At 37.5% G+C, this 26,103-nt stretch overlaps 1 protein-coding gene across 5 annotated transcripts in view; it reads left to right on the top strand.

Annotated features, from left to right (window-relative positions):
• LOC119789539 (pleckstrin homology domain-containing family G member 3) overlaps window positions 1–26,103 on the top strand; it is a 47,706-nt gene that overhangs the window by 15,937 nt on the left and 5,666 nt on the right. For 3 of the 5 annotated variants that reach the window (XM_038294460.1, XM_038294457.1, XM_038294461.1), the window contains 15 exons: window positions 7,374–7,909; window positions 13,524–13,624; window positions 14,819–14,888; window positions 14,973–15,019; window positions 15,113–15,263; window positions 15,365–15,496; window positions 15,675–15,857; window positions 15,957–16,049; window positions 19,147–19,233; window positions 19,309–19,339; window positions 19,562–19,657; window positions 19,768–19,800; window positions 20,579–20,589; window positions 22,025–22,369; window positions 25,592–25,699. In XM_038294460.1, coding sequence (XP_038150388.1) covers window positions 7,374–7,909; window positions 13,524–13,624; window positions 14,819–14,888; window positions 14,973–15,019; window positions 15,113–15,263; window positions 15,365–15,496; window positions 15,675–15,857; window positions 15,957–16,049; window positions 19,147–19,233; window positions 19,309–19,339; window positions 19,562–19,657; window positions 19,768–19,800; window positions 20,579–20,589; window positions 22,025–22,369; window positions 25,592–25,699 — 2,024 coding nt within the window. The remainder of the gene's footprint in view (window positions 1–7,373; window positions 7,910–13,523; window positions 13,625–14,818; window positions 14,889–14,972; window positions 15,020–15,112; window positions 15,264–15,364; window positions 15,497–15,674; window positions 15,858–15,956; window positions 16,050–19,146; window positions 19,234–19,308; window positions 19,340–19,561; window positions 19,658–19,767; window positions 19,801–20,578; window positions 20,590–22,024; window positions 22,370–25,591; window positions 25,700–26,103) is intronic. The other 2 variants (XM_038294458.1, XM_038294462.1) reach the window with 2 other exon arrangements.

The following is a 26,103-nucleotide window of genomic DNA, read 5'->3' on the forward strand; positions in this document are numbered from 1 at the left end:
TAAAAGGGTTTCCTCCTATAAGATTTCTTTGGGGTTTTTTTGCACTTTAATGTTTTGGATAATCAACAAAGGTTATTTCAAAAACTTCTGGTAATTTTTTTAAAGGGGGAAATATGAAACTCATGTTTACCAATAGCTGTATGTGAAAGTATTGTTACCAACTATATTTCAGGCCACATGCAGTAGAGTAAATAATCTCAAAAAGCAATACATAATTCCCCCAAAATAGATGAGGAAACATTCACATCTGTCAGTAAGAAAGAAAACACAAAAAATTGCAAGCAATATTTAAAATGCACTCTTCTGTTAAGGTCAGTTTATAATTCAACAATAGGAAAGAGACAGGAGGAAAAAAATGCATTTATGGGAAATTTCCAAAACTAAAACCCCTCCCGACCGAAATGGACCAATGAGCCTTAGGGGAAAATATTATTCAAATGTTAACTCAAATTTTCCACTTTTTGGAAGGTGTGCATGCTGCTGGAGTAAAACTAACATTATAGAAAAATAACTTAATAGAGACGAACATGTTGGTGTTAATGTGAAGTGATATATCCATACATTAGTTAGGAAAAGGATCTAGTTGACCACTGAATTGCTTATAAACCACAAAATGAAGGTTATGTAGTGTCCTAGTCAAAGTCCCGACAACTCAATGTGGTTAAATCAGAACAATTTTTAATTGCTTTGAAAAAGAGCAACAAAGTTTCTCTTGAAATCACTCTTTTGTTGCGAAGGCCGGGAAAAGCAGTTATTACATTTGGGGACAGTTACTCTTCTACATATACCATGCTGGTATGGCTAATGTATTTCCTTTAAGAAAACACAAGCCAACTTCTCCACGTGCACGCTCATAAAAGCTTGCTTTCCAAAAAGATTTGCAATTTTTACACCATGTCAGACTCACCACTGGTGGGAAAATGGGGGTGAGCACGTAGGACAGCCTTACATAAACAAATCACCAGAATGATTACAATTAGGAGGACCACTTATTTTTTATGATCCACCTGGAAAAATAACATCCTTCATTATATCTTTAATGCATAAAATCATTTTGTTAAAAATGCTTTTTATATTATTTTTGTATTTCTTTTAATACACTTGTTTAATACAAAATATTCCATAATTTCTCCATTGTGGGACAATAAAGGGATTTTCTATTCTATGTTCTTGATAATCTAACACATGTGAGATGTTTAAAATCTGTAAGATTTCAAATGCTTTTTTTCCCCCTTTGCACTGTGACGTGTGCAGTTTAGCAAAGGCTTTTCCTTTTTGTTGATCTATGGTATTAACCAGATTTTTAGGAACTGTACTGAAATCTTGAATGGCCTTTAGTATAACCCTTGTTTATGTTTTGTTAGTCTCTGCCAAAAGCATGTTACACATTATATTACCAAGAATAGGTGCTCTTTAAAGTTTCCCATCATGCAATTTCCAATGTCAGAGGAAGGAAATTTTTGTTTGCCTTGTGCATATATTTTGCATGGTCATCTGCATAGAGGCTGGTTTGCATGATCCAATCAGAAAAAGCTAATTGTCTCATGAAAGGATTGTGCAACCAACAGCTAACGTCATTACTGCAAGCTGTGGCCTATCGTGTTGTCAGGGAATGTGTAAAACTTCAGCTTCAGACAAGTCTCTGGAGACACGTTCATATATGCCAGATCTAGACTCTGGGGATTATTGCAAAAACTTTATTATTGTTTCCTGGTTGTGTCTGTGATTAACAATGAGCCAAAAGACAGCTTTTAGGCAAGCTGAGGAATTTCTTAAATAAAAGAAATCTTTGTCTTTGTTTCATTGACAACCTCAAACAGAGATGATCAATTTTGTTCATGTAACAACTGCCTTTATGGAAGAAAAATGTTAATAACCAGGTGCTGCATTACTTCTTTCAGAGTTTCTTTTCATCTCTGTCTGCCCTATAAGGATTTTCTTGGTATGCATATAACTATTAGTCAGACTCAGACACATTAATGAACAGTCTGTGCTGTTAACCGAATGATAAGCCCAGACTGAAAGAAAAAAAACAAGTGTAGACCCAACAATAGCAGGTCCGATTAGTTACTGACACCGTCTGCTCAGTTTAGGTAAGTTGACCCATTCGTCTGCTTTCTGTACCCATTTTGTGACATAAGTAGAATTTATACCCATTTATTTCACATCAAGTCATTATGTAAGATTTAAAAAATTAAACAATTGAGTAGAAAGTAGTGAATATACATAGTAAGTTGATTTAAGTGTGTTACTATGGAGATCTGGCAGCCAATGGTTGAAGGGAGGTGTGTGTCGGAACGTCCCTAACACACCTTTGCCTCTAAATGTTAACCATGTTCTTGCAGTGACTTGGGGGAATTTAAGGAATTAAAATGGGAGGTTGGAGGGCTTTTTTCTGGAATTTCAACTATGATGCTTCTAAAATTAGCTCATTGCTAAACCACTGACGGCTCAAGATGTTTACTTTTTTTTATTCTGCAGTAAAATGTTTCTAAAAACTATATGTCTTTAACATTTACTTTGAAAATAAGTATACAATGATGTAAAACTCTATTTGGCCCAATTGGTTTTTCATTATTATTTTTATTTTTTTATTTTTGTCACATTAAGCACCCATAGAGTTTAATAAATAGACTTGGCATCTGAAAACCGGTTATTATATTTAGACAGGTTATCTTTTTTAAGTATAAAGATTTCTTTATTATCATCTGAAAAAGTGAGGGTGACAGGAAATGAAAAGAAAACCTAATAAATCTTGAAGGCGGAAAACATTTTTTGTCACCTCTTCGTGTGAGTTGCCAATTATACTGAAATGCAAATTAAAGAGAGGTGCTGTGTGCTTTGGTGTAGGTAAATGCTAGCTACATTTGAACTTGGAAGTTGTCGTCAGGATCTTTAAATTGTTTTGAATTCTCTCCTTGCTCACAATCTGTATGTCAATTTGGACTGTAATATGGCTTCTGTGGTGGCCGCCAGGTGCAAGCACACAGCAAATGCCTTAACACACCACAAACAACCAAACCAGCTGCAAATACTTGGATAACGCAAACTCAAAATCCTAAAAGTAAAAAAACAAAAACAAACAAGAAATTGCATAAGAAAAATTTTGCAAGAGGAAAAACACTTTGCAATTGCATAAAGTAGTAAAATAAAAAAAGCTGCAAGAAAAAGAGACGACCAACAAATCTAGTGGGACCAAACCTCCATAAAGTCAAGAACTCTAAGATTATCTCCACAAATACGCTGATTTTCTGAAGAAAAAAAAGTCCTTAAAAATCAAAAAGTCTTTCCTCCAATTTTCTTCAGGGCATCACATAAGGGTTTTTTACAGGCTAACATGGTGGTGGACACCCCAAGTGGTGTGGCACGCTTTCCATTTTTTTAGAGCAAGGCTGTTTCTGCAGTTTTTTTTCTTTTTCTCTTATTTTGGATAACTATTTTGTTTCTGTTTGTTTGTCTTTCTTTTGTGACTGCATATTTTTTGTATGTTTATCATTAATTTATCTGCTGCTCTTTTGGCCATCTGCTGGGAGTCCACACCTGTCTACCATCCTCTGCTTTTCTCACATAGTTCTTTTAAGCTTTATATAAAACATAATTAGTAAAGTTTTGATTGTAAAGGGACTTTAAACTGCAAGTAAGTGTTTTTTTGTTCTATGCAACCTCTTTCTACATAATCAATTGGTAAACATAATCATTCCAGCTAAAGGACCCCAGTCTTTCACATGCATCAAATACATAAAAAAATGTTAGTATAAACTTTCATAAACATTTAGATTAAACCAACTTACTCATGTTAACATCAACACACATCATTTGTTTAAAGAAGGTTAGCAGTGATGTTTGAAGGTATTCATATAGGAACGTTTACACATATTTTTAAAATAAATATCTTTTCCTTTTAAAACAACAAAAAAATTAAATTGTGTTTACTCCTATATCTGAAAAGTATTTTTGTAGATTTGCTTTTTAAACAAGTTCATGTCTTTATTCCATGCCTTATGAAATGTATTCCTTTCATATTAATTGTTGTTGATTATAAAGAATTATAAACTAATAGAAAAATCACTTTAACTCTTAATATCTGTTAGGAGATATTTCTTTGTAAAGGGGAAAACAAAGATTAAGTGTTCATTTATTGCCCCAAAGACTGTTTGAAGTCCGAAAACAATGAAACTACAAAATCCTGGCTCTATTTGTTATCATAGTACAATATTAAAAAATAAACAATATAACAAGGTGTAGGGGGATTGGCAGTATTAGGAGGATTTAATTTGATGAGTTCATGTTTTCAAAATGGCTTTGGTTGGCAGTGCACCGTTCCCATCTCTTCACATGTTGCAGCAAAGTGGCACAGTAACAGGAAGGCTGTTTGACACTCTGGCTACAGATCCCTCAGAGATCAGTTATAAATTTCTCCCCATACTTGTTAGTGCAAGACTAGTTTACTTGCTATATTTTTAAATTTTTCTAATGGATTTTAGTAAGAATCTCTGTGGAGAATTCAGAGGATCCAGAAGGCTCTTTAGATGACCTCATCTTTTTTTTTTTCCTAAGCAAAGAGCAGACTGGAAACGCTTTACACTGCTTTGCACACAACCAGGCATTCAGCTCTTCCAAGATAACCAGGTCATTTGCATTCCTTTTGCGAAGCTTGTTTTTACATGGGCAGTGCTTGGTCCACCACAAAACATGTGGTTTATGTGGTATCAGCTGCAGATAATTCCTGCCTGTGGAGCCTGTATCTAAAGTGGTCAATCAAAGCCGCAGCAGAGGTCTAGCTTGTCTGTAACTTAAGCGTGTGCTTCTTTTTTTTTTAAAGATAAGCCAGGGGTGTGTGTGTGTGTACCTGCACCTGTACTGCTATTTGTGACATGCATTGTGTCTCTGATCATGCAGAAGTTAGGCATTTGTTCTTTGTTTGTGAGAAGTTTTCAACAATCAGCTGAAGACATGCAGTTCCTCTTAACTTGGCAGTATTTGCAGCTTTATTATAGAGGCACATTGGTTGGGAGGAAGTGATGGAAACAGGGAAGCCATACTTAGCCAAGCTCAAAACCAAAAGTAAAGACAAAACACATCAATAGAAGCAGATTCTTTGTCTCAGTTCACATCTGTGTAGGGAGTGTAGTAACTCGCTGATGCACTCTCTTTATACTACAGCATGTGATTTGTCACAGAGCATAAATGGCCTTCTCAAGTGGTCGCTTCTGCCTGCCAACTCATCCGTTTCTCCCAGAGAGGTTGTGCATGGGAACTGTGCTGCTGGGAAGCTTTGGTGTGGACTGTGGAGCAAGTACTCCACTGTGAACAACATGAGCTGAAAGCCGACTGACTCATGGAAAAGATTAGAGATGCCAAGCGCTGTATGTGTGTGAATCTGCGTAAAGTGAAAGGAAGTTAGTGTTCTCATACAAGACTCTTCTTCCAACTGCACATGAAACTGCTGTCAAGTCTTGATGAATCTCAAACTGCGGCCACTTTCGCTTATTCTAACTAAATTAAAGATTTCTAGCTCTATGCACAGGAGAGAACTCAAGAAAGCAAACTGGTTTCATTTTTCTCAACAACTTAAAGTTTGTTTGACAGTTCTGGCTGGCTGACCCAGGATGCACAAATGATTGCATTTATGCTGAAAGCTTGTCTACACTCACATGGATTAATATAGCAAGCTACATTTGCACGGCATTGGTAACATTTAAGTGATTGGCTTGATGACGGTTTGTACTACATCTTTTTTTATTTATTAGTCTCAACCAAAATGAGCAGACAGAGCCCCACTTCTTCAGATTGGTAGAGTGGAGTCAGCCTCATTGCCCTTTCAGGAAGTGAATTTCTCTGCACAGTGGATACTCAGTCCTCCATTCTCACACTGCTATGATTTCATATATTTAGGAAATACTTCTAAGGAAAAGTCCCCTTCTGGGGAGGAAGTGAATGAAACTTGATGCGGATTAAATTTCTCTTAAACTCAGACATAGTTCTATAAAGACATATAAACATCGTTCTCGGTCTTACTTAATTTTTTTTTAAACCCTCATCAGCTTTCCCTGTTCTGTTTATCCAAGCTTCAGCCTTGAGTGGTCAGGAGTGCAAAAGGAAATGGCTGGCTTTTCCATAGGCTGTACAGTGTTGAACTTAAGTCATGTCAGTAATGATTTGTGGCGGCCCTTTTACTGTAAAACATTGCTCTTTGTTTCAGCCCGTTAGTAGACATGCAGACCTCTCGGCTGTCTCTTACCATCTTGGATGTTGGTGTTTTCAATTTAAACTGAAAAGAAAAAAACACAGACAGATTATGTACGAATATTAACTGGTATTACTTTTGGTGTTTGAGGGATGCATGTTAAGTGTAGCATTTTCCTTTCTGTCATTAATATTGGTTATGTTTTTGGTTGACTATGATTATTTAACAGGTTTTGGAATAATTCCTTAAACTGTTTCTGATGTTAGTAATTCCTCCCCCCATGATGGGCAAGATTTTACTCTCCCTCTTTTATACCCAGATAACTCATTCGCTAAACTGTTCAAGAACGAAATGCCAAAGGAGCAAAATAGGGTTGAACTACTTTGTCGAAAGACAATTTTAAGGAAATCCTTTAAGTGCATCTTTTCCGGAAGGTTTTTGGTTCCAAACCCTTTCATTGGGGCTGGGACATGATGGTAAAATCTACAATTTCTCTAAATACACTGGTAGAAATTCACACTGCTACCATTAAACAACATTCGCTTCTCTATCGCTGCTCCTCTTTTATGGAATAACCTCCCACTGCACATTAGTGAGGCTCCTTAACACCCAAATTTTAAAACACAGTTCAAAACTTACTTTTATTCACTGGCTTTTAATACTTATATTTTTATGCTGTATTTTATTCTTTTATTGTGTTTTTGATTCTCAAATTCACACTTTTTTAATTTTATTGCTTTGATTAGTAATGACTTTGCATATAGTAAAGGAAGTAATGCTGCATGTCATAGAGCCTTAGTTCTGTTTGGCACCAACCAGAATCAGAAAGATAAGAGAAGTTGGCCTTTAATTTTAGCAGATGCGTGTCTATATTTGTATGTTTGAAAAGAGCTGCATACAAAATATTGGTCACCTTATGCTGCCCTGCTCTGTCATCTTAGCAAAACTAGACTCCAAGGCGATGACAATCTTGAGGAGGATAAAAAAGGATGAGGATTGTTGAAGACCAGAGAGAAAAAACAGTGGCACCGTAATGTTTTTTTTTTTAAAGATATTCGAACAAGTGGGGCACAGTAAATGTGACCAGATCCTGAATCCTGCATTCTGCTCCTTTAATCAATCCTCTGTCTGATGTTTTGTTATACTGTTCTCTGATATTGAAACCTGCTCTCTGTGCTGTCCTCAGAATCTTCTCAGCTGTCCTCATCCCTCTCCACCTGCAACCATGTCAAGGATAACATAGATTTGGGTCCAGACTATTACAGCCAGGTATGTGTGGAGCCACTAGACGGAGAGGGCCAGCGTCCCGTGAGCCTGGTGTCCACCTTGTCATCTGGTTCATCTGCTGATAGTCAAAGCCTTTTTGGAAGTACGGTTGCCCTTCCATCCTCCACCACAACTTCCCTTCAGAGCGAGGAAAACATTGACCTGGAACTGAGCCCGACAGAGACCACCAATAGGCAGACTGGAAATCAGAATCCTCACCTGAAAGGTTCTGTCGGCGGCTGGCGCAGGCATCTGGAAGCTTTTGTGATCAGCAACCAGCGGAACAACGCCTCTGCCAGCAGGCCTGCCAGGGGTAAATTACTTCAAGTGACCACCTCGCCTGTTGTTCCAGAAGCAATGGCTCCTAACCCAAAGCTGACCTATGTGGACCGTGTTGTCATGGAGATCATTGAGACGGAGCGCATGTACGTCAGAGACCTGAGCAGCATCGTGGAGGTGAGTCATAACGTTTATACTCCAGATGGATATCTGTTTTAAATCATCAGGCTCCTAGATTTAGCTCCACCTATCTCCACCTGTCAATGCTTAAAAGGAAAGCATCACACGTCATAATGCTGCCACTACCATGTTTGGAATGAAGATGTTCAAGGTGTTGTGAGGTGTTGGTTTTCTGCCACATATAGAGGTTATAAAGTTATCTGGCTATGTCTTCCACACTTTTTTTATGTTCACTTTATGAGTAGAGCCAAATAAGGCTTTCCTTCATCTGTGGCTTTCTTCCTACTTCACTGTTAAAGGCAGAATTTCTGCGTTTTCTGCAACCAGATTCTCCCACATAAACTGACTTTCTGTCTATGTGAAGAGTTGCTCTGTTTGCTCAGGCTGTCAGCTTATGTGGATGACCATTTTTGGCAGATCTTAGGTTGTGCCAATCAATTTTTCAATCCAATATTGCTTTTTTTTCCTCCCATTTACATGATTGATATTACAACATGGTAACAAATGTTACTCGAGCCTCAATTTAAACAAAAAAGAAACATTAACAAACAATACATTAACAATGTATAGCAAAGAGAGGGAGCTACTGTACATGTGGTTAATGTGATCTTAAGGCATTACTTCTGAATGCATTAATGAATTAGAGACCTCTCTAATTCATTAATGCATTCAGAAGTAATGCCTTAAGATGATGATGCATGTATCAGCCAAAGCCAACACAAGGAAAAAGGCTAATATCAGCCCAAAATATTAATGCTTCGCTCTGCATTTCATTTGTAAGGTAGATTTTTAACCAAATCTAACGGTGCTTTAGAGGTCTCCTCAACTTTATCCCAGAGACTTATTATATTATCTTTATTATTATGACATTTTTTGTTCTCCACCGAGCTGTTTGGTCCCCAACATTCTCCCATAAAACTTTAACACAGAATAGCTGTATAAAGATACATAAAGGTAGAATCAAGTTATTAAAAATTGGCATCTGAAGGAAATGGGCTGCACTGTATTCTAATTAGCGATGTCAGAATGGGGGGACCCAATGCCTGCTTTGGAAATCAAAAACGTATTTTGCCTACAATTCATAGCTATGCTGTATTTAATGTTAGTTTGTCCATGAAAATTCCAATAAGTTAAATTCATACAGAGAATTTTTTTGTGGTACAAATGGTTTTGAAAGACCCCCTATTCACATGAATGCAGAATTTCGAATTACAGCCAATAGAATCATCTGTATTTTGTGTTTTTTGTACCCGATTTACAATAAACTATGACATAGTGTCTCCAATGCTCTTTCAAAGTTGTATATCAAGTTTGAAAACCCAAGTACAGATGTAGAGGGATTCAGCTCAGTTCCCTGGAAGGGAATAAGGTCTCCTGTGTTCCAGGCAGCTGTTTGTGAATTAAAAGTGTTTTGGAACCTCTGGTGGATTTTCCTTTTTCATTTAAAGTCCCGGCATGATTTTCCCTCTTTCTAAAAAGATCAGCCAGTGGACAAAAATGTGTGACAGACATCTGGCCGTTGTTTTCTCCTTACTTACAGGTTTTCTTGTTTGTAAAGATGAAAGTCCAGGAGCAGTTCATGATGTGGATGGGCTCTGTTTCATAAACAGTGTGTGTTTACTGTACAGTGAAAGTTTACAGTCTGTGTAGACTGGGCTTATGGGACAAATGCTCATATTTCAGTGTAAATTGGGAATCCTACTGCAGACATCACTGGTTGCTGGGTTTGTGTTCTTTGAGTTTGGAAAAATCTCCTTTGAAAGATGAGAAGAGTAAGAAGTGGGGCAGCAATGATCTTACAACTTTATTATCACCTTTTTGTTCCCTTTTGTAGCGTCTGGCAGTTGCTTCCAGCAAAGAAAGCTCCTTTTCCATTGGTCTTTACTTTTCCTTTCAGGATCATTACAGCGTCTGAAAATGGTAATGGCTTTAACATGTGAGGCATTTCTGAGACTGAATGGCAGTAAAAGAGCCAGCACCCCTCCTCACCTTGTCTCAGACGGTGCTGGCGTCTACCATTTGCTCCAGGAGTGTGCACTGCCCTGGATCCAGTTTGAGTAATGGCTCACTCCTGACAGACACTTCTAGGATTTGTGACTATTTTAGCTGACAGCAGCAGCAGCAGCCTGGTCTGGTCTGGTCTTGGTCATACAGGCCCCTGCTGTAAGCTCCTGCCTCGCCTGAACTCTCTGGCTCTCCGGGCCAACACAAACAGCCCCATCTATCCACCAGCTGAAGAAATAACACAGATGAAACGAGTGCAATTGGGATTTCCACAGGCTATAGTGTGGGAACCCGACGGGGCATAAACGAAGCCTCTGTCCTTTTAGGATTACAGTCTGTCTTCTGTCATTTTGATTCCATGCAGCTGATTTCACACTTAGCCTTAGATCCATCAGAAACATGTGAAAACACTTCCTCTCATTTTGAGGTTGTGGGTTTCTTTTTTTTTTTTTAAGCCAAATCAAAGCTTCCTCTTCATACTGACACTGAAGTCACGAACAGCTGTTTAATATGTTAATTTGACTTTACAATCCACATTATCAGGCTCAGTTTCAACCTTTTCCGTGGGATCCAGATATGAGAGGCAGCTGTTTGACCCCAGCTGATTCCACATGCTGGAATACGTCCCCAACAACTGGCTGTAACACACCCAGAGCAATCATTTGGCTGCTGGTGTGTAGAAAGACTTGCCTGCTCGTTTGGATTTTGCTCTGTGTGATTTTAAACACTTCCAAAATGATTTATATTACCCATATCGGTATTGCAACCCTCCCTGCTCCATAATAAAGAACAGCTTGTTGCCCCAGGCGTTACAAGACTTTTATTCTCATACACTAAAGGTCACATGTGTTTTGCTTAAGACAAAGGTGGATTTTTTTTCATATGTAAATACATATATATGCACACACAGGAGATTTTTATGCTGCAGCTCGTTCAGTAACTCAATGCCTATCCGGGTGTTTGCAGCTCTCTGAGAGGCTGCGTGTGTCTGCAAAGTGTTTACTTGTATGCTCTTTATTTAGCTGTTGCATATTTGTTTAGCCTCCCTTTACCCCAATCCTTTTTAGGTGATGTTTGCATGCCACGTAGGTGTTTCATTGACCAAATAAAATATGGGGGATCCCAGATGTTGGCATGCTTACTGCATTTTTAGGTATTTTTTATCAACTTTTTATAAACCCTGGACGTCCAGAGGGAGATGGATGTTTTTAAATTGGAAATAATCTGTCCTGATGTTCTCTCCTCTTGTTGCTCTATGTATGCAGCAAAATCTTTGATGGAGAAATGCAATCATGAAGACCAAAGAACACAGCAGAGAGGTTAGGGAGAAAGTTGTAGAATAGCTGGGAAGATCGGTTTAATCTGTCATCCACAGATAAAAATGGTTTGACAGGTTTTTAAATGACCAATCCTCCTGTTAGTAGGCAGAACATTCATCCTTGTCGCAGGAAAGAGATTTGAAGTTATGAAGGACTTGGCTCCCAGCTTGACTTGCCAAACGATAGTCATGCTCTCCACAAATCTGTCTTTTAAAAATGAGTGGGGTTATACATGGATTTTTTAAAAGAATGCCACAAAGACATGTCATGCAGGTTGTATAAAGAGATTGAGCAAACATGGATTAAAGCACTGATTCCCAAAGTTGGCTTCTGGGGTCATGACCCCACTTGGGGCCCACTTGGGGTCCTTTAATCAACCAGTTGGGTTTTTGACATCACCACGAAGAATTAACAATAAAAACTTGTCGAAAGTTCTTAAAGATATAAAAGAATCACTTAAAATGACAGAGCCAACCACTTTGGTTGTTGATGCTGTTTGTATTATTATTATTACATCAGTGGTTAATTGATTTTGTTGAAATGTTTTATATACTCAATGAGTCAGCCCTGGTATCACTTTGTCAGTCAGAAGCTGAAAAGTTGGGGGACCTCTGGAATAAGTTGATCTGTTTATATAGGAACACTATGTGCCAGAAAGCTAACAGTGCACATCACCTTGATCAAACCATCCCTATGGAGGCACATCAGGTGAAATGAGGGGGCTTTTCTTCTTCAGGGACCTCAACACTTGTCAGTCTAGATCAGAGGTGCTCAAGTCCAGTCCTCAAGAGCTACCATCCTGTAACTTTTAGATGCATCTCTTCTCCAACACACCTAAATCAAAAGGCTCAATCCCCTCATTAAGCCCAGCAGAGGCATGGTAACCAGCCACTCATCTGATCCAGGTGTGTTAAAAATGGGGTGCATCAAAAAGTTGCAGGATAGTAGCTCTTAAATGACTGGACTTGAGCACCCCTGGTCTAAATGGTATTAGACCTAAGGTTCGAGCAGAGCTTTGGTTTGTAGCAACATACGACAGGTAATGGAATGGTTTGGATCAAAGCATTCATTATAACATTTTAAGCAAGATGTTAAAAATGTCAGAGTTCTTTAGGGAAAGGAAAACCCTCCAATAAACACACACCTAAGGAGAATTTAAAAACAGTCATGTGTTTTGGACTGTGGGAGGACGCCAAAGCTTCTTGCGGCAAGGAAGCAGTGCTAACCACTGAGCCACTGAGTGGCCCCTGCCTTAACTTAAAAGATGATAAATGAAAACACTTTTTAAAGAACTAAAGTAAATCGCAAATCATTGAAACAAGGTAATCCAAGCAGTTTATAGATCCCTGGATTCTATTTCAAATCTGCTTGATTAACCAATGATTTTAAAGTACTTTTCTGTAATGTTTGGGAGATGGTTGAACATCGACCAGCAGAAAGTTTCTTAGTCTGTTTGTTTTAATCAAGAATCCTAATGTTCTGTACTTTCTAAGCATTCTATGTCCTAAATAGGGATCACAATATTAAGATCTGAGATAGTTTTCTTTACTTTGATCACATTTGACTTAAGACTTGGCCCGTTGTGCACCTGTATCCATAATTTATTAAAATATCTGATTACAAGAAAAAGATGCATATATCTTGCTTTGAATTTAGACCGAGAGAACCTTAATTGCTTGTCATATTCTTGTTAATGGTTGTATAGATCAAGAAAGGGTTAAATTCAACTCATTAATTAGAAAAATATCTGTTTTGTATAATTATTAACAATGTCTTACAAGTTTAAATTTTTATATTTTCTTAATAAGTGTCTCTCTAAACATTCTGCCAACAGGGTCAAGATTTGACAGCTGCTTTTAAATACTTTTTATCAAGTTATTTTTTTTTAATGCTTCTTAGAATAACCGATAAAACCTGAACCCTAATGCTGGGGACTTGATATGGCTGCAATAGGAAGAAGAAAAGTTGGGGAAATGACCTAAACCTCGACTGATTTACAGCCTCCACCTTTTCATTTCTCATCCCTGTGTCTTTTCCTTTAAAGAATGGGAAAATCAAGTGGTCTGATTGTTTTGTAAATTCCTAACTGACCAACTATACATCCTTTCTTAAATGCACAACATGTAAGCATTGCCTCTCTAACTAATTTACATTGATTCAACTTTTCTCAGGGCCCATTCCACCTTGGACTTGCTCTGCATTTAGAAAACCATCAGTCTGTAGTTACCTGCTCTCACTTCTGATAGGAATCTGTACATTCCTGATCTCTTTAATTTCTTATTTTCTAGGACTATTTGGCACACATTATCGATATGAGAAACCTCCCCATTGGGCATGAGCAAGTGATGGCCTTGTTTGGAAATATAGAGGACATCTATGAGTTCAACAGGTAATAATAAATCCTCATTCCTAATAAGAACAGAGCTGTAATATTTAGATGGTTTATGATAATAAAGTGTAAAATATGCACGATTGATGCTGCAGCCTTGTGCAGATTACGTGCATAAGGAGTGTTGCAGGATGATTTGCCTGCAGTTTGATCCTGCAGCAGATGATTGTTTATTTTTACCCATAGTTCATTGTTAGAAAAGCAGCCTGGTTGACTCTCACCACAGGAAATTCGGTGGTAAATGGGTGAACATCAAGAGGAAGAGTTGTTGCAGCCTAGTTATGCTACATCCTATCTTTGTGTTGCTTAATATGTTGCAAGGCCAAAGGAATATTGACAGTCCTCTTTCTTCATAGTTTGGAGCCTTTCTTTTAATGCCAAAGCTCTCAGAAACTAATGAGGAAAAAAAAACATCAGATCAAATGTTGCTCTTTTACTTTATCTGTTTCCGTGAAGAAATACTTACATCAGCAGGTGAATACTTGCCCTGTATTTGCTTTAGTATTGCAACAGAGCCTGTGTGTAGGAGGTTACCCAAAGGGAAACCAGAGATATGTATACAGCACTGTGGTACCGTGTAGAGTACAAGTTGTCCTCTAGTAATCACCAGTACACTTTTAAGTGTTTCTAAGCACTTAAACTGTACTTAATATACTGAGCTATTTACCTGTATGAACAAATAGTACTGTTTATATTGTGCAAGTCAGATGAAAAGGCAAAACATTTGGTTGTACTTGTACTTATGTAGTTGTTTCAGTGTATTTAAGAGCAGATGCTGCCACCTACTGGTTGTTTGACTAATAATAATGAACGGAAATTTTAGTGAGCAGTTCTGAACGTAGTTCATGACTCCAGGACATCTTTAAAATCCAGTTCTTCTGAAAGGCTTCTGGTTCTTCTTGCCAAGTGGCAGCAAATAACTCCAGAAGTCAGAAGCCCAAAGGTCAGAAACAGGAACACTGAAATGTATTTTATCCCCAAAAATGCATAAAAATGTCTTATCCTCGTCTAAATCCATCAATATTTGAGCTTTGAGTTTGTGATCACCTTTATTAATTCTGTGGTAAAATACATTGTAGGAAGACTTTAAACCCTATTCAACCAAGAATATTGATATGAAAGAACATTTCTGTTTTAGTATTCCATCTTTAACTTTTCAAGCTTTATGTTTCTGATCAACCTGATTTACTTCAGTGAGCTGCTGCAGTGTTTGGACATGTGTGAGAATGACCCCGTGGCTATTGCTCATTGCTTTGTTGACAAGGTGAGGAAAAGCATTTTTACAAATCAAAGACACTGGATCTTTATCAAACAAAGACCATAATTGTCTGATTTGTGTTTGCCCCAGAGTGAATATTTTGAAATCTACACCAAATACTGCAACAATTATCCTAAGTAGGTATCTTACATTTTTGAAAAGGTTTATTATGTTTTTACTTGCAGCATTTTTCACTCAGATTACAAAATGCCATTCTTTGCTGCTTGCAGCTCAGTAGCAACACTGACTGACTGCATGAGGAATAAAACATTGGCAAAGTTCTTCAGGGATCGGCAGGCTGCTCTGAAACGCTCTCTCCCTTTGGGTTCTTATCTTCTGAAGCCAGTGCAGAGAATCCTGAAGTATCACCTACTGCTGCAGGTAAAGACCAGCCTCACTGATGATCAGTGATGCTTTTGTTGTTAGAATTGAGGCAAGGGAAATTTTTATTTGAACCCCTTTAATGCACGCTGTCCTTAAAGGAAATTGCCAAACACTACGACTCAGATGAAGAAGGCTATGAGGTTATTCAGGAAGCGATAGAAACCATGACAGGAGTGGCCTGGTACATCAACGACATGAAGAGGAAACATGAGCATGCTGTCAGAGTGCAGGTTAGATAACACAGCAATGCTTGCATGCAGCAAAACATGCAAGCATTGCTTTTTTGTTTTTTACTGCTTTAGGGGTGCATCAGTGTTACTTGTGGTAAAATCTTAATTCAAACCTTTCTTTTTTTTTAAAGCATGGCTGAAAGTTTCTATATTATTTTTTTTTTCTTCTTTACATAAGGAGATACAATCTCTGCTGATCAATTGGAAGGGTGCGGACCTGACTACCTGTGGGGAGCTGGTGCTAGAGGGAACATTTCCTATGCTGAGAGCTAAGAACACCCGGACGCTGTTCCTGTTCGAAAAGATGCTCCTCATCACCAAGAAAAGAGGGGAACACTACGTCTACAAGATCCACATATTGGTATGATGTTGATCAGTAATAATCTGATGAACTGATATTAAAATATGAAGAGAAATTTAGAAAAATAAGACAACCATTGCATATCATTTGCTGTTACAGTGTTCCACCCTGATGCTGCTCGACAACGCCAAGGATCCTCTCCTCTTCAGTGTTATCCATTTCAAACGTCCCAAGCAACCCCATACTGTACAGGTAAGTGCAACAAAGCCGTCAGCCTAATAAACAGTAAAATATAAAAGATTATTTTAATGACACTGTGCTCGATAAATAATTTAATGATCCATTTCATTTCAGCCTTGTAAAAATAGGCATTCCTCTAAAACCTTTCACCTTAAGTCGGGATAAAATCACAAACTTCAGTGTTTTTATTGAGATTATTTTATGATAGAAAATAAAAAAGTAGTACATAATTATGAAAAGGATATAAAGTATCTAGTAACTTTATCAGAGTGAATTAAACATACTGAAAGATTAATTTTCTATTACAGAGTAATATTTTTTATAGCTTTATCTTTTGCATTTGCAAGGCAATAAATTCCCTTTGCAACAGAATAATGAAGCGTAATATACAGTTTAAAAACCAGAGCTTCTTTCGGACATTTTAGGGACACTTGCAGCCTTTAATGTCCTTGGGTTAGAAAGGACTGCCAGCTGCACAGAAGTGTGAAGGCAGGCGATGTGCTGCATTCATTAAAGCAACCATTTAACTCGCTTTTTATGATTACTGTTTGTAATTAGGTAAAATGTCTATTGACTTTAATGCTTCATGTATGCACCAAAGAGAATAGGGTTATATAGTAATAGTAAACCTGCTATAACTCAGGTTCTTCTTTAACGACTGTAGAGAGCCCTCTGGAATAAGCTATTTTTATTTATTCATTTATTTTGAATAGTCTTGAGAGGTATGGGAAAGGTATGGGAAAAAAGAAACATTTTAAGTATTTTTTTAGACTAAATGAAAATGGAAATTAGAAAAACATATACCTGTATATAGTTCTAGATTTTACCTCATGTCATTGCTTAATTTTTACATAGATGACATTTGCTTTTAGAAAATACAGGCTCATTTAGATTTTTTTTTTTTTTATCATTTTATTTCTACTGGAGGCTTTAAACTGTTTTTGAACAGAGTTTGGCTGAACAAATTATTCAAAACTTTTTTTGCCTTGGGGGAATTTTGTAAATTAAGGGCTCAACTGATCCCAATCTCTGATCAAGCATCAGTGTTTAATCTAGCATGATCCTGTCCATGATTTAGCTAAGCTATAAAGATTTTAATCCAAGTTTGTCCTGATGCCAGAACATGTGAAATAGCTGCTAAGCTCAGAAGCCAGCTTTTGATTCCGTTTGTTTTAAAATCTTCTGTTATCAAATATATACCATTTTAGAAATTAAGTCTGAAAACTGGAATTTTTTTAATTCTAAATGTTTAAAAACCCCCCAAAAATTTTCTGTAGAGGTTTTAATAACTCTAGCACCTCTCTTCTGCAAAGTAATAAAGACCTCAGGTGGTTCTGCAAACTGGGAAATATTTTTGAAAAGCTTTTAATTCCCACAGATAATGATTATTTCCAAAGAGAAATAAATGGATTAAAAGATATAGAAGATGTTCCTTTCTTCTTCATGTTGATCGGTGATGGTAGAAAGATCACCTACACTCACCGGCTACTTTATTAGGTACACCTGTCCAACTGCTCGTTAACACTTAATTTCTAAGCAGCCAATCACATGGCGGCAACTCAGTGCATTTAGGCATGTAGACATGGTCAAGACAATCTCCTGCAGTTCAAACCGAGCATCAGTATGGGGAAGAAAGGTGATTTGAGTGACTTTGAACGTGGCATGATTGTTGGTGCCAGAAGGGCTGGTCTGAGTATTTCAGAAACTGCTGATCTACTGGGATTTTCACACACAACCATCTCTAGGGTTTACAGAGAATGGTCCGAAAAAGAAAAAACATCCAGTGAGCGGCAGTTCTGTCGGCGGAAATGCCTTGTTGATGCCAGAGGTCAGAGGAGAATGGCCAGACTGGTTCGAGCTGATAGAAGGGCAACAGTGACTCAAATAACCACCCGTTACAACCAAGGTGGGCAGAAGAGCATCTCTGAACGCACAGTACGTCGAACTTTGAGGCAGATGGGCTACAGCAGCAGAAGACCACACCGGGTGCCACTCCTTTCAGCTAAGAACAGGAAACTGAGGCTACAATTTGCCCAAGCTCATCGAAATTGGACAATAGAAGATTGGAAAAATGTTGCCTGGTCTGATGAGTCTCGATTTCTGCTGCGACATTCGGATGGTAGGGTCAGAATTTGGCGTCTACAACAAGAAAGCTAGGATCCATCCTGCCTTGTATCAACGGTTCAGGCTGGTGGTGGTGGTGTCATGGTGTGGGGAATATTTTCTTGGCACTCTTTGGGCCCCTTGGTACCAAGTGAGCATCGTTGCAACGCCACAGCCTATCTGAGTATTGTTGCTGACCATGTCCATCCCTTTATGACCACAATGTACCCAACTTGTGATGGCTACTTTCAGCAGGATAATGCGCCATGTCATAAAGCTGGAATCATCTCAGACTGGTTTCTTGAACATGACAATGAGTTCACTGTACTCAAATGGCCTCCACAGTCACCAGATCTCAATCCAATAGAGCATCTTTGGGATGTGGTGGAACGGGAGATTCGCATCATGGATGTGCAGCCGACAAATCTGCGGCAACTGTGTGATGCCATCATGTCAATATGGACCAAACTCCCTGAGGAATGTTTCCAGCACCTTGTTGAATCTATGCCACGAAGAATTGAGGCAGTTCTGAAGGCAAAAGGGGGTCCAACCCGTTACTAGCATGGGGTACCTAATAAAGTGGCCGGTGAGTGTATAGCGGCTCTTCTTATGGTGGAGGACCTATTATCCTGTAGGACCATCTTAAGGCCCACGAAATCTTATTCAAGTGAAATATTTAATTAATGCTTTAAAATCAAAGGTCATGTTGAATCAAAACATGGTGGAAACAGAAAACTTAGTTTTCAGCTGGATTTAGATCTGAAACAAACGAAGACACAAAAACCTTATTCTGCTGACTTATTAGTGTTTAGTCCTTAATCCCATAGAAGGCCATCTGGTAAGATTATGCAAACTATCAGCTCCAATTTTATAGAGGAAACTAATATTTAACCCCTCAGGAAAAAGTGGTTGTATAAAGTATTAACAACAGAGGTATTTGCAACTGGGCATCGAGGACTTTGTAAAAAATATTTTTTAATATAAAAATTCCCTTCCATCCTTTTAGGCAAAGTCTGTTGAAGAGAAGCGTCTGTGGTCCCACCATATTAAGCGGCTCATTCTTGAGAATCACAACACCTTATTACCACCGAAGGTAAACCTCCTTCTACAGAGCATTTCTTCCCCATCTATGAAAGAAAAGTTTAACTTGTACCTTCTGTCTTTGAAGGCAAAAGACACCACTGTGGACAACCTGAACTGTGAGTGTTGCTAATGGAGCATCCCTAGTTCAGTTAGGGATCATTTAACTGTTGCTACAGCAACCACAGATGCAGCTAATAAACCAGAGTTGTTGCTCATGTCCTGTGAATATTTAAAGCTTGTTCATTTTTAATTCACCCAAGACTTTTTGGCTTATACTCTCCAAATGGAGAAATTTGTTGTTGTTTTTGTAGCTATGAGTGTAATAATGTATTTCTCAGATTCTGGAAAGAATAGTCTAGAGAGGATGATGAAAGCAGACTGCCTCCAGAGTGACAGCCCTCATCTTAAAGGACGAAATGGGAGGAGGAGATCTGGTTTGTTTAGTTATATCCATCTCTTAATGAACAACACTCAAAAATAACTGATTATTAGCTTAACACCTTTTGGAGTATATTAATGCCCTTTTATTTTTCTATTATTTCAGAACCAGCTAAACAGATCATAAAGAGCACCACTGGTGAGCATCTTTTTTTAATTTTATTTTGTTTGTTTAAAATTAGTATTTTGCAGCGTTTTTACAGCCAGATTCATGAACACAGCTTTATGTTCTCCCTTATTGAGTGTGCAGTCCAGTTAAACATCAGCTTCCAGCCACCGAGGTTATTTTGCTGGGTGAGAGCTGCTGTTCACATCTCTATTGAACTACTGCTTTGTTCTCCTTCAAAGAAACCTGGAAAACATTTCAACGGGCACGCACACTCGCTCCCACTCCACCTTGCCCATAATGAAGTTAATTATATGTCGCTTCGGCCGAGGCCTTTTGTCACACGGAAGCTCTTTTTCGGCTCTCAAATTGGGCCCTGCCCGTCAGATCTGTGTCTTCCGTTTTCATTGATTGGTCATTAGAGCAGAAAACATTTGTATTCCCATTCTCCGGTCTTTCTTGCTCCCTGTCCAGGATAGTTTCTCCAGACGATGTAATGAACAAGCCATTTTCATGTCAAACCTTCTCATATGGGTAAGGAAGTAGCTCATCACTTCCTGGCTAATTACATCATGTCCCGTTAAAGCCTCAGAGAACAAGATGCTACTTATCGGTATTTACCTAATCACAGGGCCTCCCTAGAGTCTGAAGCAGACTAATGGCTGCCTGGATGTGGAAGCAGAGATTGTCTCTTTATCCCTAAATGCATTAAAGGATCTACATTTTATTGAACATGATATCTGACCTATTATTGATATTCTTGTTTGTTTTTTTCTCGGTGCCTTCACCTCCATCTTTGTTCATTGTGCAGCTGTTTTGAAGGTAAGTTAAGGCTATTAAAATCGACTATTACTAATCCTTGGTACACTTTTGCAAGAAGTAGCAATGCAGTTTAACTAAAGTTACTTAAACTTAACACCTACAGTTTATATACTGTAAAAAAGTGTAGACATCCTGTTTCTGTGATTTTATGAAATGAAACCAGAATTTTTTTTTTAAAGCTCCTTTTCACCTTTAATGTCACATATATTCAATAGAATTCCACTATAGAATGCAACACCTTGCTGCAGAGATCTGCAAAGTCTTAAAGTAGTAGTTTGTTGAAGAATCATTGGATGGAAGTCTGCAGCATTCCGCACTGTTCAGTTCACCCATTCTGTCTGCCCTAGATAATCAGACAAGTTTGACAGAAAATTCAGATTTGCCGGTACGAGTTTGTTAATATATTCAAATTAAATCAGCAGTTTGCAGTCAGATTACAAAGCATCTGTACTAAGGTTTCAGTTAGGGGAAGTGTTTAAAACAAAATCCACATATTGGCTATACATCAATGCAGATTAAAGACAAAATTAGCAACTTGATAAAATAGCTCCAGGGAGGGGGAACCAGGTTACTTTGTGAGTGGTGGACGCCTGTTATCAATGTTAACTGTTATTTTGTGCTAAACGTACTGTTTGAAATCTCCGCAAAAATTTCCAGTTTGGTTTCAGTCGACAGTAGCACATTTTTCCACACTGTTTGTGGAGATTTTAGCCAGATCTGGATGCATGTCGAGCTTCTGTTGTGCAATGATATGGAGCAGGTTGCTTAAACATTCTCTACAGACCAGTAATTCCTGCTGCTGTTTTAGTGTTGCTTTCAGCCTCTTGGAGGCGTCGCTGACTAGTTCCCATCTGGTCTTTTTTATTGATTTTTCAAAAAAATTCCAGTTCTTGTCAGTGTAAGCCTATGCACTATTTCAATTGCAGAATTTGGGGTAAGAATAATGTGGGTTTTTTGTCTACTGTTTAATTTGGGGGAAAGATAGATCAGTGTAGTTTAGTTTTTTTTGCTAAAGTTTGCAGATATACAGATCCAAATATTAGGGCAACTGAATATTATTCACCGAAGTGGATAGTAGGTATTTATCTAGCAGCACCTTTTGGATAAACACCCAACATTCACTCAAAATGTGTGAAAACAAGGGGTGTGGACTTTTTTTTTTGCCAGTGAAAGCCTGGTTTCATTGTCGTTTACATTTTAAAGAATTGATTCATACATATTTAATGTCCACTCTAGTTTTGCATTTGAAAACATTCCTAATGCTGCATCCAGGCTGAGACCTCCCAGATCGTACCCTCTGTTCTTAGCCTGCAGAAATCAGATTTCACCTGCTGCTGATAGACGACACATCTTTACTATTTCCAGCCTTGCAGTCATTTGGCTCTAGCACATGCCTTGCAATAACAAACCACATGTCTATGACTTCACACTACAGCATGCAGACAGTGAAGGCACACTGCTGGGGGATAGGAGCTCCCTGCAGCCCGCTTCTAGTGTCAGCACACTGAGCCCCTGTCTAGATGAGCCCCAGGGTGAGAGGCCGGGTGTGGAGGATCTGAGGAACTCTCTGGAGCGGCTAAATGCGGCTGACATTGACTCTTCACCCAGAGAGGGAGAGGTGGGGCTGCAGCAGGAGAATGCTATAGAAGAGGGGGAGAGTTTCAAAGAGGATGTGCTGATGGGGGACGACCAGGTAGCCGACTTTGCCAGCTCGGTGCTGGCAGCCATCTCCTGCTGGCACTTTAGAGCCAGGGCTTTGCTTTCTACTCACTTCACAACGGTGAGGGTTTCTTCCACCTACGGGTCGCCCATTTCCTGCTCCATCCCAATGGCTAACCAAAACTAATACATCGCTCTGTCTCCCACACTGGCTCTCATCCTCCATCCCTCTTATTCCTCCTTTATAATCCACATAATAAACACCTTGTCTTGATGCCTAATTATACATAAATGGCATTCAAAAAAAAAAATGCATGTTGTTTTTTTCTTTTAGATTTTAAATCATACCAGTTTACATCTTACTTTACATTTTTTATTGCATGTGTTTTATGTGTTGTTGCTTGCATTTATTAGCTATTTATGGTAGGATGACTTCCATTGTTACAGTAAGATCATGTTTGCATTTGCATGACAGTTAATATCTTGATATTCTCTGTTAAATTGTGTTTGACTTCAAAGGTTAATGAAGCCATCTCATTAAAGCTAATCAGAATAGCAGGGAGTTTTTCCCCCCTTAATAACCATATTACTGAATATTTTCCCTCTAAATGTCTTTTCTGTTGGAGGTTAACTGCTATAGCCTCTCTGTTTTCTAAATAGGAATGAATAAACATTGTTTAAACAGAAGACTTTCAATTCAGTGTAGATTTTGCATTATTATGTAATATTTATGTTTTATAAATATTTATAAACCAGTTGGTCTCATATTCTATCGTTGTCAGTCTGAAGGAGGAACTCTGCACCTTTTAAATCAAGCAAAGATAAACAATCAGGGCATATTTCAGATGACTTTTGTATATTATTCAGGAATATACATTTATTTAGATTTAAAATGATCAAATGAAGAAACTAGCAATCACTGATTAAGTGGATTATAAAATTAATTATCATTCAACCTAAAATCTACAATGCACTGATTAACAAAGCCACACACAGAAATGCTAAACCTATTACACTGATTAAAAGAGGTAATTTGAGCTACAGTATGAATGATTATTTTAAATATTAAACGGATTAAGATCCAATATTTATTTAGAGTGCATCTGTCCCTCAATAGCCAGATGGAAAAAAAGTGTTTTAATGGTTCTGGTTCTTGCTTTGATCTTGGAGGAGAACTGGACCAAGACGAGTTACAGTTGTCCCTTTATTACTCTCACAGAACAAGCTCCACAACCACCTAAAATGAGTTTCTGTTTTTTCTTTTTTAAGTCACCTTCTTTCAGCCTATTTATGTTTTATAAAAAAAATTCCAACCATTTACTGCTGGAGCCAAACTGTTCAATGATAGTTTTTACAGTTATCTTAACAAGTAATCATCACACTGAATAAAAGAATAACATTTAAGTTGTAATGCAGTTAAAGTTAAAACTACTTTAGACATTTGATTTTATACTTAAAGGCTTTTTAGATTTATAAACTGAATAAAAGCCAATGTGCATAAGATAAACTTTCACAGAAATTGATAGGTTCTGAAATTTTTTTTTACAAATTAAAAGTAATTTGCTTTTGATGCTTTAAAACCTGACATATCAGAGATAAGAGGTTATTTTAAAGGCAGGAATCACCACACAAGGAGGGCTTATATGCATGTTAAAATATTCTAAAGATGGATTCTTACTAGTAATGCGTTGCCTGCTTTTCATAATTTTCCACTAACGGCGTTACTGCCTGACACTGATTGACTTTGTGTAATATGTGACACTGCAAAATTTTTAAATGACTGTAATCAGTACCCAACTAACTTAAGCCAGAAAAAAACAACTTTTAAAAAATTGCACAAAAATGTTCTAAACCCAATTGTTGTGACTTTATGTCATGATACATTATTAAAACATGTTTTTGTTTTAAACATTTTATTAGTATGTTTGAAAAATGTTCTACAGTATCTTAAAAAAAATTATTAAAAAAGTATGATACATAAATTGAAAATATTTATACATGGTAATGAGACTAAGTAAAAAGAAGCTGAAATACCCCTAAAATTGGCAGCTTATTAGAAACGGATAAAATAAAACGGTATCTAAAATGGCAGCTATATGATCATGTTGCAACCAGACTCAAACATCCTGAGGGGCCCATTCAGAACTGACATTTATGATAGATATGATGGGCAAAGAACATAAGGAGGTCTGGAAACAATAAAATGTATTCTGAATAGAATAGGGTGTCAGTGGAGAGACTTTCCACATTTCGTCTTTCTGATTACCATTGTCTCAGTTAACTCTGTGAAATATTTTGAAATGAGGCTGAAACAATTAATCAGATTAATTGTGATTAATCATTGAACTAATCATCAACTAATTTAATAATCAAATTAATTAGAGTATAGAGACTGTAAAACATGCCTTTAGCTGACAGAGCGACCCATATAGTGCAGTAAGCATTTTAGATAATAAAAAAAAAAAAAACTTGTTCTTCTGTCAGTATGCTCTATCCAGAACTCCTCAAGTGAAAAAGGTTTTAGTTTCAACTGCTTTAATTTTGCAAAACGTCTTCTTAAAGAACCTTTTGCTATCCGATTTTAATCGATTCATGGAAAAAATAATCTACAGATTAACTGTCCTTTATCCTTTTGCAAAATTCAACCAATATATATATTTTGGTTGAAGAAATCAAGGTCAATTTATTATCATATGTGAAAAAAAATAACAAAAGTTCTTATATAAAAAATTCATTAAAAAAATAAAAAAAAAAACAGCTAATCCGCTTAGCTCCTGGGGGTAAGACTTTTTTTGTCAATATAAACCCCTTAGATCATTAATGCTGATACAGGCACCTTTTTACTCTTTTAGTTCTTTTATTCATTTTAATTTACAGTAATTAAAATGTCATCCAAGGGCTCATCTAAATGGTCAAATGCCTAAATGTCATGTAGAGCCAGATAGCAGTATCTCTGCTGAATGGCTGGATATAGAACTTGTGCTTCTAGAACTCACTGACGGATGGGAGGGTATTCCATTCGATAGGTGGTAGATGGAAGTGACCAAAAATGGTACTTTAACCTAAAGTTTTTTTTAGATCCATTAATTCACCAATTCATTATATCAAGAAACAGATTTTTAAATAAAAATGCCCTCCTCTTTTTTGTATTATTTTAACAAATTTTAAGATGGACGATTTCCTTTTTTTTTTTTTTCCAAGTTTTTCTACTAATTATGTTGAAACTGTAGAAAGTTGTTTGTCATTCATTCCTTGACATCAAAGATTAAGTCATAAAGCTTATAAAATGTTGACCTTGGCTAAAAAGACTTGTGACATAATCCTGTGCTTTGTCCCTTTTCAGGATGATCAGAATGAGGAGCTTAATGTGGCCCTGATGGAGGAGGCTGAAACCTGCAGAGGGGAGGAAAACAATGAGGATATCTCTGTGAAACAAACTGTCGGCGCTCAGGTGCTCACAAAAGACCAATATAACATTTATGCCTGCATCCTTTTAACCTCATTTCCACACCAAATATCTAAGGCCACATTTATCACACATTCACTCTATTAAAGATTTTCCCCACAGTTGTTACTGAGCTCATTTAAAAAAAATCTTTCACTATTTTTATTGTTATTTCTTCGCATTCATGCCAGATGATTCAGCACCACATTGGATGTAAAAATTGAATTCCTACCGAATACATGCCCTTTATTGTGAGCAGAGTTGAATCATCCCTAAATGTTGTAGATTTATTATGCTGGAAATGAAAGCACCTCATGGAAAGTGCTGTGCAGTGGTCAGCTCTCCTCTGCAGCTTCTGCATCTGAACTGAGTGAAAATTATCTCTGGCAAACAGCTCCAAGCTGCAATTT

This window comes from Cyprinodon tularosa, unplaced genomic scaffold (genome assembly GCF_016077235.1).
Source record: "Cyprinodon tularosa strain WSP-4 unplaced genomic scaffold, ASM1607723v1 ctg340, whole genome shotgun sequence".
Classification (NCBI taxonomy): Eukaryota; Metazoa; Chordata; class Actinopteri; order Cyprinodontiformes; family Cyprinodontidae; genus Cyprinodon; species Cyprinodon tularosa.